This window comes from Bos grunniens, chromosome 7, assembly GCF_055505025.1.
Source record: "Bos grunniens cultivar Pamir isolate PY7600 chromosome 7, Bosgru_T2T1.0, whole genome shotgun sequence".
NCBI classification, from domain to species: Eukaryota; Metazoa; Chordata; class Mammalia; order Artiodactyla; family Bovidae; genus Bos; species Bos grunniens.
Window position 1 is genome coordinate 3,142,408 of NC_141171.1, and position 21,101 is coordinate 3,163,508.

A 21,101-nucleotide genomic window follows, 5' to 3' on the forward strand; every position below is an offset into this window, starting at 1 on the left:
GAAGGGGGCAGTCTGGGCTGGGCATCTAGATCATGGGGAAGTGGACTTGTACCTGCAGCCACCCACGTCTTCCTAGGCCACCAAAGATCTTCTAACCACTGTCCCACACTTACCCCACCCCCCACCTCTGCCTGCTGCACAGGCACTGGCTCCCTCTCCCCAGCCCCCATCTCCAAGGCTGAAGGAACACATACGACGTTGCCATCCATAGAAAAAAAGAAAACATCCTACAAACCACACTGGAATAAAGACAAAACCTAGACTGGATTCATTACCGAGGTTCTTGTTTTGCTGCTGATTTTAAAAGAAATGAGAACTGAAAGCAACTCTGTCTTAAAGGCACTCGGCACAGGCTATCAACCTGTTAGAGATCACCATCTAGGGTGGAGCCTGCCTCCTGGGGGAAGGCCAGCTGGACTTTGGCCTACCAAAGTCTGCCCCAGTGGGGAAACAAGGGTGCCAAGAAGGGCTCCACATCAGAGGGGCGACCCCCGCAAAAGTGGGAGGGGGTCTATGGCACAGACACACACATCACCCGGCCAGGCACGTGTCAATTACTGCGGCAGCGACACTGGAGATAGTCCTGCCCCTCCAGAGGACAAGCTGTATGGCCTGGGGGTACCAGAGAGTGGATGTTAGGAAGGGTGTGTGTGTGGGGTCTCCACGCTTGGCCCTGGCCCCTGGGGCATACCCTACATGGTGACCCTGCTGTCCCTCTCATGACTGGGCACTGCAAAGCCTGGGACCAGGGGGCTGGACTGCCAGCAGTGAGACCAATGAGGTGGTTACCACCAGGGCACTGGGACATACACCCGACCACGGCAAAGTGAAGGTGGGGGCGTGGGCAGGGAAGGGATGGGCAGAGCGAGAATGGGGCAAGGCAGAGCAATGCGGCCCTCACTAAGTGAGCAGAAAGTGGCTGTCCTTGCCCAGCTCCCAGAGGGCAGGCTGTCAGGGGCACCCAAACACAGGAGAGCCATGAAATAGTTAAGAGATTTTATTCTAATAGCTGTAATTACAGTGCTTGTTTGTCGAAATGAAAACTGAAAACAAGTATACAAAACAGTTGATTACTAATTGTGTACTGAAAGCAGTAAGAGGTTCCACGACACCAAATAAACCAGCTCTGAGGTTTTCCCCAAGATAAAGTTTAACAGCTCCAGCTTCTTCAGTGTTTATCAAAATACAAAAGAAAGAAGTAGAGGTTATCATCTTCAATGGCAAATCTGGCCCTTGCAGGCTGAGGGGGTGAAAGCACATGTGGACAGGGGCTCTGAGGGGCTGGGGCTCCAGGATGACCACCCGCACTCCTGCTGGTGAGACCCCAGAGAGCCCGGAGCAGGCAAGCAAGGGGGCTGCAGGGCTCCCGCTCCAGCCAGGGCGTCCCAACCAAAGTGCCCATGCTGACCCGAGAAAAGCCCGGGGCTCTTCCAAGGGCTCTGAGAACGGTGGCTGCAGCCTCCACCCCATCTCCTGGGCGGCCATGTATGCACAAATACAAGCACAAACGCTATGGGGTGTGGGAGGACCCGAGACAGAGCAAATCACAGGGACCCTATTGTGACCATGCAGAATGGATATCATGGCTGGTTCTGCCCCGTTTCATGTTCCCAACGGGAAACAGACCACCGGTGGACTGGACTCAGGCCGTTACCGCAGAACCTACATTAGGCACATTTCTCCCTTCTGTGTGTTCAAGTGTTCTCCTTATTTTGTATTTGTAACTATTTTAAAAAATGCACTGAGTTTGGGTTAAAAACCAACCACCAAAATGGATCTCAACACAGATCTAAAGCCCAGAGGAGGAGTATTGGGCTCGTCTGACACACAACTCCTGGATGACCCGTGTGCCTAAAATCCCTTCTCAGTACTAAACAGTGGGTTGATTTTCTTTTTACAATAAAAAAAGCTGAGTAATATTGCATAGGAGTACCAGAAACTGCCTCATTGGGAACAAAAACTATTTACATTAAATAAAAACCCAGCTGCAGGCTGCGTCTGCACATTTACAGCATGGTGAAGCACACTGTGACCGACCGTGGAGACAGCTTCTGGCACTCACACCACAGGGGCACGTTTGCCACAGAGTAAAGCGAGGGTAGAAGGAGGGAGTGAGAGGGGAGGAGAGAGGAGTACAGCTCATTTCTGGTTCCGGAGCTGATTGGACAGCCAGTCCAGTCCCTCGTAAAGCCCGTCCCCACTGGTGGCACAGGTGGCCTGAATGTACCAGTTCCTGTGGCGCAGAGAGTGCAGGCCCAGCTTGTCCGTGATCTCGGCTGCGTTCATGGCATTAGGGAGGTCCTGGGGGTGGCAGCACAGCAGGCGTGGGTCAGGGGGGCTGCATGGAGCCCTTTCCACCTGCCCTGTGACCCCCACCCTGTTCAGACCTCCAGCGCTGAGAGGCTGGCTGCCTGACACGCACCCCCACCGGCACACAGGGTGTTCAGTCACACATACCTGTTTGTTAGCAAACACGAGCAGAACGGCGTCCCTGAGCTCGTCTTCTGCCAACATCCTCATGAGCTCCTCACGGGCCTCATTCACACGCTCTCTGTCATTGCTGTCAACCACAAAGATGAGACCTGCAGAGGGAACAGTAAGCGTGACTGCAGGCACCGGGACACCCTGAGCCCCACTCCTGAGGGGTGTGATGGGGTAGCTCCCTCTTACCTTGTGTGTTTTGAAAGTAGTGGCGCCACAGAGGCCGGATCTTGTCCTGGCCACCCACGTCCCACACAGTGAAGCTGATGTTCTTGTACTCCACGGTCTCCACGTTGAAGCCTGGAGGAGACCTGGGTGAGCCTATCCCCAGAGCCACCACCACCTCCCAGCCTCCCAAGGCCCAGCGTCCTCACCAATAGTGGGAATGGTGGTCACAATTTCACCCAGCTTCAGTTTGTACAGGATGGTGGTCTTTCCCGCAGCATCTAGGCCCACCATGAGAATGCGCATTTCTTTTTTGCCAAAAAGGCCCTTGAAGAGGTTTGCAAAGATATTCCCCATGCTGCAGACCGGTGGGGGCAACACTGGCCAGAGAAACCTGCAGGAACAAGGAGTCCTGGGGTCTTTTTCTGTGCTGCCCAGGGCCAGGCAAGCAGGAGCAGCTCAGAGACCGCTCACCCAGAGCCAGGCTGAGGCAGCTCCTCCTATCTCAGAAGCTGATGAAATTCTGGTTCCTATCCAAAAGAAAACAGTCCTGCCCACCTACCTCTTGAGCCTCTAATCACTCTTACAAGGCAGTATATGGGAATCTTAGAACAAGGCTGACTGGAATTTGAAGCTGCTGCTGCTGCTAAGTCGCTTCAGTCGTGTCCGACTCTGTGCAACTCCATAGACGGCAGCCCACCAGGCTCTACCATCCCTGGGATTCTCCAGGCAAGAACACTGGAGTGGGTTGCCATTTCCTTTTCCAATGCATGAAAGTGAAAAGTGAAATCGAAGTCGCTCAGTCGTGTCCGACTCTTCGCGACCCCATGGACCACAGCCTACCAGGCTCCTCCATCCATGGGATTCTCCAGGCAAGAGTACTGGAATGGGGTGCCATTGCCTTCTCCTGGAATTTGAAGCAGCTGCTACCATTATCTGAGGAACTTACACCCAAGGCCTTAGGGCAACTTACCTTTAAGTCCTTCAACTTGCCACTCTGGGGTGCAGTAGTGTGGCTTTCAAATGAATGTTAGATTCTCCATAATCTAATGCAGAGTTCTTCAAGGGGCCAGAAACAACCACATCAAGGCCCTACCATGTCTCCCAACTGCCCCAAGTCTCAATGAAGCAGAGTTCAATGGTAAGACAACGAACACCTGAGAACCTAGGAGGGCCCTGGCCGAGACCAAGAGCCAACGCCTCCTAACAAGCTGAGAGCTCAGCACACCCTGCAGGCAGGACCGGGTGAGTGAGAACACCCAGGGCTCAAGAGCAGCACACCAGGGTATTCAGTCCAAGGGTGAGCCCACAGCATGGCCATGTTAGGGAGCACTTTCCCAAGACCTGTGGTCAGCACTGGTCAGAGAGGCGGCCTGTGTGGTGCAGCCACAAGTGTGCAGTGTCTGCCCCGCCCCCACCCCGGCTCTCCTCACTCAGCAGAGCAGACTGGGAGCAGCCACTGAGCTGACTGGACCCAAGGTCAGAGCCCAGGCCCCGACACCCAGACCTGCAGGAAGGGATAAGTGATCACAGAGGAAGGGATCTCCTGTACTGTAAGACCCACGTATGGCCTCTCAACACTCAGTACATTCATCCTTCAACTGTTTTATTTCCAAACAGGGCTTTAGGAAAAAACAGTCACTTTCTCAAATGCTTAGGAATCAGGTGAAGTCAAGCTGTGGAGGGCTGAGCAGCCTTCAGCTAGGCAGATTCTGTGTGAGTGTTGACAGAAAACCAAATGAACCACAGAGAGCTTGTTCTAAGTGATGGGAGATGCTCACACCTAATCACTGGGAGAGTGCTGGTGGTAGCTATTGTCAAGGTTGGGAAAGAGCCTTGCCCTGCACACCTAACCCCCCAGAAGTAACTATGAGCTCCCCAGTGTTTGAACTTTGGATGGACACTGCTTGGGTAAGAGGCCAGTCCCATGGAGGACGCAGATATGGGCCTGCCACAGGCACTCCCCACTCCATTCCACCTAGGGGGTGTGCCCCAGATCCCCACCACCCCACGTAAACTCTGATGACAGGCTGACATGGAGCTGCCAGGTCTCCATCGTAAGTTCCTTTCTGCCTTAGTCATCAGTGAGCATTTGGGGACTCTGCACATGTTCCACTCCTTATCCAACTTCCACCCTCTAGTTTCAGCATTCTGACATTTCCTGGCTGAATTACTGCCCTGAGGACTGTCAAATGGTGGTTCTCTATGGAGTCATTCCTTCCAGCTTTAGTCAGCCTTCTACCCAAAGAACCACCATTCTCTTCTCCACATACTGATCCGGTGTGAACTCAGGAATTCCGAGTCTGCTCAGTGGGTCAGACCACCACTCCACTGTGACCTAGGTGCTCCAATGGTCTCAGGGGCATCCAGCGGAGCCCCTTCTAGCAGGCTTCAGTGCTCTGTCAACATTTTAAAATTCTTTTTGGTTTTGAATAATATTACCTATTTATAAAATTAAAATTTAAAAAGATCTTTACTATGGTATTTCCTTTTCGGCAGACAACCACTTTTCCTAAATATATAGAGGATGATAAATTATGGAAAACAGAATGAACGCATATTTATCTCAGCTTATTTCTGAAGTCACTACCAATAAAGACATAAAAGTGATGACTGACTCAAAAGGAGAGAGGGAAGGTACAATTCTGGTGGGGTCTGACCCTGACCAAGCACTCACCCTCAGCCCTGCAGGAGAGCCAGGCGACCTTTTTGGAGCAACTGAACCAGGGGTCCTGACTCTGCTCTCCAGTCGGAGGAGGGCACAGGGTGCACTGTTCTAGAAACAGGAATATGGCGAGATCAACAGGGAGGCACACTGCCCCCACAGACCTGCACATGAGACGTGGAGGCCTCGAGGCCAGGACTTAACTCTTACACCTGGAGGCCCCCACATATCCATGCCCCTATCTCCCTGTAAGAAGCCCCCAATGGAACTGACTGAAACAAAGAATTTGGAGAGAAGCAAGACAGAAGAAAATTTAAAAAGAAAAGTAAACAAACAGAACCCCCAAGCCACACAGCCCTGGCACCAACGTGGTGGGGATCTGGCGCCCATCGAACAAGAACAGGGCGTTAGGACAGACATGGCAAAGCTCACAGCCAAAATGAAAAAGACCCCCACACACAAGAAGCTCAAAACAGGGAAACTGGGAGCAACGTAAAAGACCAGCATCTCCCTTGGGCTGGTGATGACTTTTGAGACACGGCACCAAAGACATGATCCCATCAAAGAAAGAGCGGCCACTGTGAAAACAGTTTGGAGGTTTCTTACAAAACACTCTGAACATGTAACTCAGCCTTCATGCTCCCAAAGCTGCTGCAAACGAGCAACCACCAGACACCTGCACACTGCTGTTCACAAGTCTTACTCATGACTGCCATAGTCTGGAGGCAACCATGATGTCTTTCAGCAGGTGAATGGCTAAACTGTTTGGTAAATCCGAACAACAGAATGTTATTCAACACTAAAAGAAAACTGCTAATACACAGACAAATGTATATTATTATTACAGTATAAATGTGCATTAAGTGACAGAAGCCAATCTAAGAATACTATACAGTGTATAATTCCAACTACGTGACATTGTGGAAAAGACAACTGTGGAGACAGTAAACAGATCCTTTCCGTGGCTCTGAGGGGTTGGGAGGGAGGGAGGACGAGCAGGTCGAGCACAGGGCATTCTCAGGGCAGTGAGACTATTCTGTGTGATACGACAGTGGCTGACACACGTCACGATGCGTCTGTCCAAAGCCAGAGAACACACGACAGCAAGAGTGAGCCCTAAGATAACTCTGGGCTCTGAATGACGGTGTGCCAACGCAGGCTCATCAGCTGTAGCGAATGCGCACTCCAGCGGGGACACAGTGAGGAAAGCTGTGTGTTTTCCTCAATTACGTGGCAAACCTAAAACTGTTTCCTGCAAAGAAAGACGCAAACACTGCTCTCCACCTGCAGTTCCGTGTCAACCAAAGTATGGGCTCAGTGAAAGGGCAGGACAAAGAGGTCACAAGTGCAAAGTGTCACACGAGCCTTGTCTCCAGGTCGCCACAGGCAAGGGCAACACTCCCCGCCCCTGCCCAAGGTGACAGAGGAAGGCCTGAACAGCAGCCGGCCCAGGAAGGAGAGCTCCAGGAAAAGAGGAACACATTACCTGTGTGATTTAAACACGGGGCTTGGCAATGCTAAGGGAATTGGGAAAAAATAATGACATACACCCAGAAAAAAACCCAAGAATGAAAATGAAGTCATTTTAAGATTTCTCAAGGGAAAACATAATAAGCCAGTCACCACTTGACTCAGCAGTGAATAATATTTATTTAGTCATGATACTTTGACTGGCACTCCTCGGTACTGGGAAGCCAAGGACAGAACTTGTGGTCTCAAGGGCCAACCCTCAGTGTCCAAAGCTGACATACTTAGAGACAGTATTTGGCACCCTACTCAGAACAGTGAGGCATGAAAGGCTATCCCTGTGAAGCAGGCTGGAAGACTGCTGTCTACATTTGTTTTAGCATTAAGTTCATACAAACTGACACAGAAACCTGGGCACTAGGAGCGAAACCGTTTTCTATGCTTCCCCAGCCCCTACACGGCACTGATGGAGCACTCCAGGAGAACTGGGCCCAGCAGCAAGCCCACACGGCAGGGCAGCCTGAAGATGCAGCCAGCCGCAGCCGCAGCAGGCCAGGGGCCTCCGCTCCCTCCCACCAGCCCGGCGTGTCTGCCCACTCACGGTCCCTGGCCTGCCTTGGCCCTGCAGTCAGCTGAGCCCTAAATTATCAATCTGGTCCCTTTCCTCCACACAATTTTTCAACTTACCCAACTTCTGTAGCCCCAAAGGGAAAGTGGGCCATATATTTTGGTGGCTGAACCTAGATGGGGATGAGCAGAACTCTGGGCTTCCCTGGTGGCTCAACAGTAAAGAATCTGCCTGTGAGATGCGGGTTTGATCCCTGGGTCAAGAAAGTGCCCTGGAGGAGGGCATGGCAACCCACTCCAAAATTCTTGACTGGAGAATCCCACGGATGGAGGAGTCTGGCGGGCTACAGTCCACAGAGCGGCAAAGAACCAGACACGACTGAAGCGCCTGAACACACAGCACAGAACTCCAGGGGACGCTGCACACAGCACCTCCCACTATACAAGCCATCTATCTATGTCCACCCTGCGCCTGGTCCAGGGACCCTGTCAGCTCCTGATCTAACGCAGTGTGTGTCACAGTGGAAAGGCTCAACAGTGACCACAAGAGTTGTTCTGTGGCCTCTCCATACAGGTTCTAACTTTTAGGACATCCAGCCTAAGCCTCTTTCACCCTTTCCTCCACCAGGATCCTTTGCACTCCGGCCAAAACCTGTTTTTCAGGTTCATGGTAACGATCGTATTTGTAAGCAGTGAAGACGTTAGCGCTGCCCTGCACCTGCCTGAGTTTGCACCTTTGTGCGGGCTCATAAAAAGAGTAACAAAAGATCATCTCTTTCCTGAGACAGAAAGAGCAGATGCAGCCCCTTAGGAACATTTTTTTCTTTTTTCTGGTTAGGACCAGAAACAAGACTGGGTGGCGGTTCAACACTATAGCAAAGAACAGGACACAACTGGCTGGCCACATTCCTATCCGCAAAGATCTACACTAGGCTACAGGCCAAGGCCAGACAAGATGCCGCCCCAGGAAAGCCAGGAGAGGGAGGGAAAAAATGTAGCTGTGAGTTTACACCTGTTCCACGCCAGTAAATGAATCCAAAGTAACTGGTTTACAGCTGTTAAAGAGAAATATGGATCTCCAAGACCTCTACCTGTGCCCGCTGCATCTCCTAACCAATCTCAGAGGATTCGGGATGAGCGAGGGAAACCTTCCCCTACAGAGCTGTGCAGCTTACTTCTGCAGAAGGAAAATCTGTCACATTTTCTGAAATGGCTAGGAGCTGGTTTATTTAACAGAATCTCTGTAATAACGGATATCAAGATGACCCAAACTACTGAGAATCATTAAGAAGAATAAATCACTAACCTAGAGCATGGCTTGGGAAATGAAAGTGTGACCCAGGAAGGCAAAAAAATAAATAAATAAACCCACGTGTTTTCTATTCTGTGCTTCAGACCGGGACAGGCTGCTCTGGTCCCTCTGTAAATAAGAGATCACATGGGTCTCCCCTACTCAAATGAACAAGCTAAGTGACATCAGAGCTTTTTTTCATTTCATTTTTTTTGGAAGTTTATTAGGTGGAAGTACAGCTCAACAGTTCATAATGTCAGTTTTAATACCTAATTTGAGAAAAAATAATAAAGTGAAGATCTTCCCGAGGAATTGATATACATTATAAAACATTTTCTTTAACTGTTTCATTTATTCTTTTAGCAGAATGAATGTGCTTAGATTATCAACCACTCAAAAGCCGAATTCATCTCTGACGTGTAGGATTTCATTTTAAACTGGAAGGTCCCCTACTTCCATAAGCGATATGACCACATATTACTACCTGCTACAAACTGACTTTTGCACACCAACTTGGGGTCCAGCACATGAGCAAAATGAAGCCCAAGGCACTGCTCTACTAGTGCAGCACTCCACTTCTGTAGCTCGGACACTTTTCTGCAACTGAGTACAACACCACATACTGTCACCATTTTATACAAATTAGTGTAAGAAAACTGAACATCCCAATACTAATGATAGGTAGATAGGCCTTACAGGCCTAACACAACTCTGACAAAGCCAAGGATCAAGAACATGTTCAGAGGAAGAATATTCAGACTGAGACGCTCAAAGGATATACTTAGGTTGACTGAACTGTATTATACTCAGGTGTACAAAATAATGATCTGTGTATTTATTGTGAAATGATCACCACACAAAGTTTAGTTAACTTCTGTCTCCTCATACAGTCACTCTTTTTTCTTTGTGATGAGAACTTTTAAGATTTCCTCTCTTAGCAACTTTCAAATATACAATACAGTATGGTGAATTACAGTCACCATACTGTACCTTACATTTCAGGGTTTATCTATCCTTATAACCAGAAGTTTCTATCTTTTGACCACCTTCACCCATTTCACCTACCTTGACTCTGAACTTTCAATACAAAGAAAAATAATAAATGAAAGAACATGCAAAAACATTCTAGAACAGTGTAATTCTCGCCTGCATCTAAAGGTGAGTTCCCGTGAGACTGATTTTTGTTTTTCACAACAGGACGTTCAGGATGTTTTGCAGGAATCAATCAACTAGACACTAGACCTGGTCTCTATGCAGCAGTCACCCCCAGTTCCTGCCCCTAAAGAAGGACGAGTGCAGAAACCCAAAGGCTAGTACAGTGACACCGGAGGGCTGGTCTCCAGTTGCCCTGCAAGTTGCTTCCCAAAGCTGAAGGAGGGGACTTCCGGTCAGGTCTGATTCTCAGGAGGAGCAATCAGTGAAATTCAATTTACAACCCTCTCTGCCATCTTACGGAGAAGGCCATGGCACCCCACTCCAGTACTCTTGCCTGGAAAATCCCATGGACGGAGGAGCCTGGTAGGCTGCAGTCCATGGGGTCACTAAGAGTCGGGCAGGACTGAGCGACTTCATTTTCACTTTTCACTTTCATGCACTGGAGAAGGAAATGGCAACCCACTCCAGTGTTCTTGCCTGGAGAATCCCAGGGACGAGGGAGCCTGGTGGGCTGCCGTCTATGGGGTCGCACAGAGTCGGACACGACTGAAGCAGCTTAGCAGCAGCAGCAGCTGCCAGCTTAAGACTCAAGGTGAAATTCTTAAAATGACACCAAGAAATAAGCTTCATTCATGAATAGAGCTCTTGGTATACACTAAAGTGAACATTCAACAGCCACTGTCCAGTGCCTAATGGAGCAAGCACACTAAACCACAAGGCAAACACTGAAACAGCATAACTGCAATTAACCCTACTTTTCAATAACTGCAAAAGTCAAAGCAGTAACTGATGAACATATTTAGGTTTTGCAGTTCCTTCTCATCCATAGTCTTTAAGTTTTATTTTACTACTTTTTAAAAAAACCATAACTAGACACTTAGATCGACCTGAAATCTACAGATGAGACCAAATAACCAGATGATCTAGCCCCAGTGAAAACAATATCCACGTAGGACCTCTGAACACAAATGTCACATGGCCTTCACCTGGGGTGAAACAAGGAGTGGGTGATCCCTCCAAGTAGAGGCTTCGCTCAGAAGCCCCGTCAGGAGCCTCTCTCACAGCTCTGTGCGTTTGTCCGGGCAGCAGACGCTGGCTGCTCCTTGCTATTTCTTCTCCTGGATTTGTCCCTGAGCTCGAGGCCTTCCGGGGTAAACCTACATTCCTAGTGCCTGGCAGCTACACAGGACCATCCGAGTATGCTCTCTGTGGGACGCAATGGCTTTGCAGGTCCTGCAGACCAGTGCTGGGCACCTGGGCTCTCCACGATGGAGCAGCTGGCACCATGGACCCTAACGAGCATTCATATTTTAGGAGTCAGGGCACATACACCCTGACTCCAAACACACTTAGTCTGAAGAAGTTGTTCCTGGGAGGAAAAAACAATCAAAAGACCCAAAACACAAATTTGCATCAACCTCACAACATTAAGTTCCCTGGTGGCTCAGAGGGTAAAGCGTCTGCCTGTAATGCAGGAGACCTGGGTCCGATCCCTGGGTCGGGAAGATCCCCTGGAGAAGGAAATGGCAACCCGCTCCAGCACTCTTGCCTGGGAAATCCCATGGACTGAGAAGCCTGGTGGGCTACAGTCCATGGGGTCGCAAAGAGTCAGACACGACTGAGCGACATCACTCACTTCACAACATTAAAATGTGCAACAGGGACTTCCTTTGGTGGTCCAGTGGTTAAGAATCGGTCTTCCAATGCAGGAGACTTGAGTTTGAACTCTAGTCAGGGAATTAAGGTATCACATGCTGCAGGGCAACTAAGCCTGCGCACCACAACGAAGGAGCCCACAAGCTGCAATGAAGACCCCACACAGCCAAATAAATACTAAAACAAAGACGTATAACAGATTGAACAGAAAATGCAGGAAACAAAGCAACTTATGACTAAAATAAAGCAGGATACGAGAAACTACAGGCCACTCTACACCACCTGTGCTGTGCTAAGTCACTTCGGTAGTGTCCGACTCTTCGCAACCCCACGAACTGTAGCCTGCCAGGCTCCTCCACCTATGGATTCTCCAGGCAAGGATATTGGAGTGGGTGGTCATGCCCTCCTCCAGAGGATCTCCCCCTAAACCACCTAGACTCCCTGAAAAGCGCCCTACCACTAACTCCTTACTAATTCTGCACATCGGCAATCCTTTGTTCAGATCTTAGCTGTGCTCCCAGTCCCCCTTCACACCGTTCTCCATGTCATGCCCATCAAGCCCTTCACCCAACCTCTGAAGGCGAGTTCAGATGCCACCTTTCACGAGAAAAAGTCCTTTCCTTTCTACGTTTTTCAGTGCGCCCTCAGCACACGGTGGGGTGAAGTCACCACACTCACGGTGAGGAGCAGCTGTGTGATGAGTGCAGCTCTGGGCGCAGAAGCTCCAGATTCAGAGACCAACTGACAGATGTGAAACACGAGTTCGACAGCGACATGCGCACCCTCCCAGCCTCACCTCAACGGTAAACGCTGTCAAACGTCAAAAGACTGACCCACAGCTCCACTGGGGCCCAAAGCGTTAGCGTGTGCACGCAATGGCATGCACGCACGCACACACACACACATCTCCAGCTGCTGAAGTCGCAGTCCCCATGATCCTGACAGAAAAAGCAGGCACACCTGTCAAACAGCACAATCCTTGTTTTAGTTCTAGAAGTAAGAATGAGAAAGAGATGGCAGTTCAGGATTCTGTCGTGAAATAACTCACATTAATTGCTTTCGTCACTCTACTCTAATTATGTCGTCACCACAGATGTGAAGCCTCTGTGGTTTCTGTTCTGGGGTCTTCTCAAAAAGGCTGCCTGCACCTACGGTGCAGACACAGGACCCTCTCCAGGCACGAGGGCAGGGCTCTAGGGAAGCCAGTGTTGCCGAGACCCTTTCCACACCCTTGAAGAAAAAGGGAAGTGCAACCAACTATTAGCTTGTCAAAGTGCCCAGTTCTTCTTCCCCAAAGTTTCTCAGAGTGGCAGGTGTCCCCAACCCAGGCTTTTTCAGAACAAGGAAACTTTGTGAACAACTAAAGTGATTAACGGAGCTGCAAAGAGTTGGACATGACTGAGCGACTGAACTGAAAATGATTAAATCAATCTCCAAAACTTGATTTTTTCCTGCAGAGAACTTTCATTTTGAAAACAAAATGTTAAAAAGATCACAGCCCTACCTCTTTTTCTGAGAGATGGGCTTCCCAGAGGACAGAAAACAGGGGAGAGCAGCAATGAGTCAGAGTCTGTTCGATCCTCTACCTCTGACGCCCCCTGCCAGACCCGCTTTCCTGAGACCCCTGTTAGAAGCACCCAGAGATGCTGCACCAGCCCAGGGCACTCAGGACACCCTCGCTGGTCTTGCCTGGGAGGCCAAAGTGACTGGGTGAACTTCTCATTGGCCCAAACAGCCAAAGCAACCCTCTCAGTTGGCCTCTTCCTACTCTGCTCACATTTTAAACTGGGGGCAGCCCTGGACTCAGGGAAATTCCATTCACATACCTGCTCCTGCCAGCCTCTGCTTAAAACCTCCCAGCAGTCCCTGGCGCCCCTCTCAGGTGACCAGAGGTCCCATCAGTCCAAGACTTGGTGTCTTGTACTTTCACTCACTAGCACTGCCCCTGTCCAGCCATTCAATCCCAGAGGAATGCAACCCCCTATATGGCACCCCAGCTGAACCTTCCTTTCATCTCCAGACTTATCTATTTCCCCCTCAATTCATGGATCTCCCATCAAAATCTAATCCTCAAATATAAAAGGACCCTCTCTTTCCCACTTTAATCCTGTGCAACTTCCTCCCAGTTCCTCAGACCCAAACCTCAGAGATACCCACAATCCCACTCTGTCCCTCTCACCCCCAAATCTGTTCACTGGCAAGTCCCATCATCTCTTTTTTCGCAAGGTGCTTCCCCGTCACTGTCTGCCTGTGCCTGGTCCTGGCCACCTTATCTCCCGCCCTCTGACATTTCCAAAGCCTGTAGCTTTCACTCCACAAGGTGTTCTTGATGCCAGCAAGAGGGGACTATTAGGAAAGATCAGGGCCAACACTCCCATGCATCTCACAGCATCAGCTCTACCATTCAGAAGGAAGCTAGGAGACAATATAACCAACATACTCACTGGACTGCAAAAAACCCAGGCTGCCCCAGCTAAAATGTAACTGGGAAATGAAAGACAGTGTCGTATGATAAAACGTGACCTTCAACACTGGTCATGACCCCAAGTTCAAGGGAGGCAGGCAGAGAACCGCCTAATGAAGACTGCCACAAATGCAGCAGCATCTCAGACACTCAAGGCCTGGTGTGTCCACCAAGTTTTTTTTTCTTCCCCCACCTGGAAACAGAGAACAACTCTTGGTACGATTCTGCAAAGAACCAAATACAATCACCCTTAATTTACAAGGTATTCATTCCTTGAGAATTCAGAACATCTATTAAAACCAAGGGCTTCCCCGGCGGCTCAGATGGTAAAGAATCTGCCTGTAATGCAGGAGACCCAGGTTCAATCCCTGGATTGGGAAGATTCCCCTGGAGAAGGGAATGGCAACCCACCCCAGTATTCTTGCCTGGGAAATCCCAAGGACAGAGGAGCCTGGCGGGCTATAGTTCATGGGGTCACAAGAAGTCGGACACGCCTGAGCGACTCACACCTTCAGTTAAAACCATACACACACAAGTTGACTCTGCACATAAACAGAATTAGGTTTAAGAAATAAACAGCTTTTTCCCCTACATGAAAGTCATGCAGAATGCATCCTTGCTTCTAAATATCAGTATTGCCTCCCACCTTTGACAGAGCCCAAAATCATCCCACGCATTTCCAAAATACCCTTTCTGTGGGGCTTCCCCTTCAAGGACCACTGGCACACACCAGCAGGCTTCCCTCCCCTCCTCTGCTCCCAGCAAGTCTCCAAAACCACTAAGCGCACTCCCAGCTAAGGGCCTCTGTTGCTGTTTTCCCCTGCAAGAGAGAAGCTTCCTGTTTCTTCCCAAGACCCACAGGAGCCCCTCCTTCACACCTCTGCTCACATGACACTCCTCCCCGTCCCTCCGGACAGGCCTGACTAGCTACACTCAGCGCCCACTGCTCCTTCCGGGCCCCGTGGGCCTGCTTTCCCATTCCACTCTCTGCCCCACCTTCCGTCACTCATCTCCCTATCTCTACTTGTCTTTCTCCACTGGTCACCTCCCTGGGCACCCAAGAGATTCACAGACAAAGAGAGGAGAAAAGAATCACAAAAGAATATTTAAGGGCTTTAAGAATTAAAAAATAGAAAGATTAATCACACACAGTTTTCTAAAAAATTAGTCTGTCAGAAAAAAAAAACCTATCAAGTCAACGATGACTCTCACACTGGTGTAAAAGTACCCGTGAGTGTGGTAGAACCCGACCATCTCTCTGACACTCCAGTGAGGAGGAAATACGAGACACAGTTAGCTACTCAGGGCAGATGCGTGCAGCTCAGGAATGCTCAATGCCACAGAAGGGGCGTGAACACAATCTGCTTCCTAAACCTGCCCCGGGGTACCTGCGACTAGTGACTAAGAATACATCTGCACTGATCTCCTCAGGAATTTGCAAGACCTCGTATCACTTTGATGAAGAGAAATGTTAAAAACTGTAATTATTTTAAGCAAATAATAGATTCAATGAGTTAGGAACTGCATGCTCATCTACAGATAATAGAAAACTCCCCAGGAAAATGTACTCTTCATAGCAATTTTTAAAGATATCCTTTATTCTGAAACCTGTGCTCAAAATGCTGGCACATCTAACTTTGCCTTTATTCCTACTTTGCACATATGAGTTTAGACAGAATCTTGAAATTGTTTTCTTGGCCATTTGTCCCTATGTCAAACTGACAGGATACTTAAAACTTCATGCCAAAAAATTTCCAGGGCCTCAGAGACCTAGCACCACTCAACTTTCTGTTTAGCGCCCACATGTAGCACTGCAAACATAATCTGACATACAATACAAACTGAGAGATGCCGGCTATTTTACATATGACTTGCTCTTTGGAGACAAATTCTACCAACTTGCTAGCATCCTTTAGAGGACAAAAACTTACTAAATTCTGAAAACATTAATTAATGTTTCTAAAATATACTCTACATTTTTAACTTCTGGAAATGTGCGTGGATCATAACTGGGGCTTTTGTTAATTTATGCTGTATACTAACAGTCACCTCTGTCGCTTCAGGTGTGTAAAAATGTTTGCCTCCTGAAGAGAATCACTGCCAAGTGCTGTGTGTGTAAAAATCGGCCTGCCTTGTGTGTTTCCTGTCTCTCTCAGTCAGTGAGGAGTCCTATTCTTCCCTTCCTATTTGCCAATGACAGGCTGCCCCGCAGTCTCCAACATATGCAAAAATCAGGAAACATGGTCTATTAGGAATATTGAGGTTAGCTCCTTGCAACAGATAGCTTCACTATTTCTACCCAGTCATATAAGGAAGCTTATGTGAAAGAACTGGGTGAGGGCCTAACAGACTCTCCCATGAATAAGGAGCTTTGATGTGTTTGTGTTAAATTCTGCCACATTTTTCCTAGCTAATCAGGCCATCTGATCCATCTAAGAATGCTGAAGTACCTTCCAGAATAGTGTTACAGCTGTATAGTTATAACAGGTGCTATATTTTAAAGTATTTTTAACAATCACAAAAGAATAAGGATGAAGTACTCCCCTCACCTTGGCTCACACTCTGAAATTAACCAACCCACCTTTCTCACACTCACACATTCCCAAGCCCTCCTTTACTTGCCAGCAGGAAGCATTACACCCAACCCACTGTTAGGTCAAAAACATTTCCAAAAGACCACTTCAGATGGTGCTAGGAGGACATTTCTAATACCATCCACATCAATGAGGAGCAGACGGATCACAAAAGAGGTTAAGTTCTTACCTAATCTTAAGATCCCAAATGAAGGGAATTTTTCATGTTTCTTTTCCAACCTCTGACAGATGTGCATTTTACTTCCTTCATTCTCCTAATCCTACAAAGGTTGGAAGGTCAAAGGGGAGACTATGGAATGCTGTGCACAGAGACAGTCCTAAGTGGTAAAGGAAGCACAGGCTAGATGGGTTTGAACACCAGCTCAGTAAGTGATCACAATCCTCAGGAGAGCTACAGAAATGCTTGGTGAGCCTGACCTGTGATCAAGAGCAGATTTAAATTCAAGTATCAAGGCAACATCCAATTTGACGAACTCAAAGAAAATTGATTCAACTCTCTCAAACCAAGTTAATATACTATTTATGAACTTACACAAGGGTTTCCCCCACTTTGTTAGGTTTATTCCTAAGGCCATTTGACCATGGAGATCAACTCGAGGGTCCATACTAAATTTTACTAAAGTCAAAGAAAAGTCAAGGTGTACCCTGTTGTAGTTTCAAGCCTGTCGTGATCTTTGGAAAAGGTGGCTTAGCAGGTCTGAACGGCCCCTTCACATTGCGCAAGAGGCAAAGCAATAGCTAAACCACACAATTTAAAAAACCAGAACTGTGAGAAGCACAGAACCAGTTTTTGCTTTCTAACTTTCTTACAATGATAAGCAGACAGCATGTGAGTCAGCTATCATGCAAACCAACTATTTTAAATCTTTCTGAAGTAGCAATTTTGAATACTTGTATCTGAAGTTAGCCATCACAGTAAACAGATTTGTAATGCCCAAGTGACAAGGATTTGTGTTCAACAGGACATTCCCAGTGAAGAGACACGTTACACTCTACCCATTAACTAGAGAAAACCTTTATGGGAGGGAGACAGCACATAGAGTGGCCATATTTGTGACAAACACACACACTCAACTGCTCCTAATCCTGGGCTCAGCAACACCAAACATTCAAAGTTCTCCCAGTTTTGGCTCCTCATGTTGGTTTCTGAAAACTCCCAAGGACACAGCACACGCCATGGCATCTCACACTCCTTCAGACACTCTGCCAAAAACGCAAGAGCAACCATGCAAACAGCCAGCAGGGGGGAAAAAAAAAACGCTGACCACTAGTTCTGAAACAAGACCAAGAGCTGACTACTCCAACACCAACTGCATCAGTTACGACTACATCAATTACACAGTTCTCAACAGTGACTTCCGGGGACACCCAAAGCGTTTGAATTGCCCGTCTCCTGCCAGTGATTTCTTGTGCAATTTCGCTAGTTTTCGCTAAAAGCAGCAACTTGGTGTTCTGCTGAGCGCTCAAAAGTGCTCAACTGGTTAACTAATATTTTAAGTACTCTGAAATTAATTGCCAAGCCTTATTAACAAAGCTACTGTTTTACCGTCCGTAACTGCTTGGACTGGAAAGCGTTAGGACGCTCTGCTAGGGAGGCTGCCTCAACTCCGGCCAGGTCGCGTTATACAGGTAGGTTAAAGATTCACCAGCTCGGAAGTGTATTCTAATCCATGCCAAAGGCACCCAGGAAGCAATCCCGGGGTTGCAGCAATCTTGGATAATGGAGCCCTTCAAAGCCGTAGGCGCGTCCATCGAGGGCTTCCTGGGCCATAGGCGCTCCTACTCAGACCCAAGAGCCACAGCACGCGCCTAGGAACCCGGGGCTCCGCCCGGCCTCGCCGGCTCTGTTCTCGGAACAAACAGGAACTGGGCTCAAACCCTGGCCATCGTGTGACCTTGGCCATGTCCCGGGCTGCGGGCCTCAGTTTCCTGGTCCTTGCGACCCCGAGACAGGAGGCCTCGGAGGCGGAGCAAGAAGCGTGGCTTCCTGGAGAGCCCGCGTTGCGGGCCGGACTTCCGGGAGCTCGCCCCGGCCACTCTGGGGGGCTTGGTGGGAGGGTGGCCAGACAGACGCCCTCCCCGGCCCCGACTCAGCCCCCGCCCCAGCTCGGCCCCGACTCGACCCCCATCCCAGCCTAGACCCCTGGCCCCGCATTCCGCACCCACCCTACCCCGCCCCGCCTAGGTCCCCAGCCCAGCCTGAAGCCCCAGCCCGGCCTAGTCTCGCCTCAACCCCCGGCCTCTATTCTACCCTGGGCCCGCCGGGCCTTGGCTCCCCACCTCGACTCCGCCTCGCCTCGGCCCCCGGCCCGGCCTCACCTCGGCTCTCACCTCGACCCTCGCCCGGCCTGGCCTCACCTCAGCCCCTGTCTCCGGCCCTCACCGCCCCGGCTCAGCCTCGCGCTGGGCCTCAACTCGGCCCCCGCCCCCGCCTCGGCCCCAGCCCAGCCTCACCCTCGGCGGCCGCGGCGCAGATGCTGCTCGGAGGCAGGCGTTGGTTTCGCTCCCACAAGATGGCGGCTCTGACGGCGGCCACGTCAGTGCCTGCTGCCGCGGGGGACGCTGGGGAACGGGGCAGTCCCCCCCGCAGTCCCACCCACTCGCCCTTTGCTGTGCGCACGCGCAGACTCTGTGCGGGAGGTAGGGACAGGACCTTGGGTAGGCGACGCCTCGCTCACCGCTGCGCTTGCGCGCGCCCCCCGCGTCCCCAGCGCGCCTAGCCCAGGCAGAGTCCGGCTGCGCCTGCGTGCGCCTGTCGGTGATCTGCCCGGGGGTGAGTTCTCAAGCCCATTTGGCAGATGCAGAGACTGAGTCCCAGGCGGTCCCTGCGGTCCTGGGGCGGCGGTTCTGGGTGCCAACTCCCCTCTCCAGCCTCAGGGACTGGAGGGACCGCAGGGACACACGCTGTCCTGTGCGCGGTCGTGGAGCGACCTGGAGAAGCAAGAGTCAAGATCAAATGGAGAAGGCATCTAGTAGCACGGGTGGAGCAAGTACCTGGGCAGGGAACAGTGCTGCCCTGGGGTGCCACCTGAGCGGGATCCAGGTGACACAGGGGAGCCCTCCTCTGGGAAGCCTCCCTAAGCTGATCAGAAGGGAGAGGGGGGCTACTGTGGTTGCTCTCCGCATTCTCCAGGCTCGGGCCTTACTGTGGCCCCCTGCTTGGGAACTCTCTGTGGCCTGCCGACGTGAGCCCCATACCATCACTCCACTCCTGCGCTACTTGAACTCTCTCCTGTACTATCCTTCAGCTGCTGTGATGGGAGGCATAGGTGAGATTGCTGGGGCAGCCTTCACTCACTATCTTGCATGTTGTGGAGAGCACGAAGGAGGTCATCACCTGGGCCTTGGTCTAGGGGTCTGCCTCTTGGTCCAGGGACCTCTCTCCTGTACTCCCCACCTACCCACTCCTCTTGGGGCCTCCTTACAGCGCTGGGGTGGCTGGGACCTCACCAGCTCTCCCTGGGGCTGCCCACTACCCCCCAGGCAGCCCTCCTGCACCAAACACTGATGACCTCCTCTTCCGAGAGGCTGAGGGCCCTAGATCTTGGGAGGCAGACGCTTGCTTTGAGCTGCAGCCTCCCCAGCCCTCATCATTTATGGAAGACCTAGCCTGTGCTCCACACCTCAGCTTCTGCCTCCTCATTGCTGTAAACACATCACAGTGCTCACTCAACGTGCCCTCAGGGTTTTGTGTCTCCAGAGAGGGGCACAGAACCTTCTGGTGCTACTGGCTCTCTTCCCTAGAGAACTGACCCACAGCTGCTGCTACTGCTAAGTCACTTCAGTTGTGTCCGACTCTGTGCGACCCCATAGATGGCAGCCCACCAGGCTCCCCCATCCCTGGGATTCTCCAGGCAAGAACACTGGAGTGGGTTGCCATGTCCTTCTCCAATGCATGAAAGTGAAAAGTGAAAGTGAAGTCTTTCAGTCGTGTCCGACTCTTAGCTACCCCGTGGACTGCAGCCTACCAGGCTCCTCCATCCATGGGATTTTCCAGGCAAGACTACTGGAGTGGGGTGCCATTGCCTTCTCCAGACCCACAGCTGAATGCCTGCAAATGATTGTGTCCTCAGGAGCGTCCTTAAATAGACAGGAAGGAGCATGTGAAAGATACATACACAGTTTTAAAAATAAGGTGGATTGCTATGTAAACCCGAGGTTACCGAATTTACCTTCTTCCTAATTCTTTTCTCCTGGTCTTGGGAAAAGAGGGTGTCTTCAGACCAGACAGGTATGGGGGCCCAGGGTGGGCACATCAGGGGAAGGACCCCTGCCCCAGGCAGGAGATGTTAGAGAGCCAGGAGGTACCAGGCAATTGCCTAGGGAAAATGAGGCCCCAGTGCCCACGAGGACCTCCCTGTCCCCTTTCCAGGGATGGAAAAGCTGTGTACCTGCCCAGCTTTGGCCAGGAGAGGGCAGAGTGAGCCCGCTAGAGGGCCTGCCAGCATCCATGGCCACAGCCATTTTCAGGTTCAAAGCCCCCAGCCCAGATCCTCACCTTCAGCTTGAGCTAGAGCGGAAGTCTGGGGCTAAGTTTCTCCCCTCTTGGGGGGGTCCCTGAGTCCAAAGACAAGATCAGACACAGGGATGCTGAAC

General features: G+C 50.4%; 1 protein-coding gene across 4 annotated transcripts; it reads right to left on the reverse strand.

Moving 5' to 3' along the window:
• Positions 1 to 982: 982 nt before the first annotated feature.
• Positions 983 to 19,015, reverse strand: ARF1 (ARF GTPase 1). 4 transcript variants are annotated; one of them, XM_086408056.1, is made up of 5 exons: positions 18,960 to 19,015; positions 2,856 to 3,040; positions 2,671 to 2,781; positions 2,458 to 2,582; positions 983 to 2,301 (listed from the first exon to the last, which is right to left on the reverse strand). In XM_086408056.1, exons 2-5 carry the CDS (start codon positions 3,001 to 3,003, stop codon positions 2,140 to 2,142), a joined length of 546 nt encoding a protein of 181 aa, XP_086264182.1. In that variant the 5' UTR covers positions 3,004 to 3,040; positions 18,960 to 19,015; the 3' UTR covers positions 983 to 2,139. The 4 variants fall into 4 exon arrangements, with proteins under 4 accessions (XP_086264182.1, XP_086264183.1, XP_086264184.1 ...); XM_086408057.1 differs by having other exon boundaries at positions 18,864 to 19,015; XM_086408058.1 differs by having other exon boundaries at positions 18,837 to 19,015.
• Between the last annotated feature and the right edge of the window lie 2,086 nt (positions 19,016 to 21,101).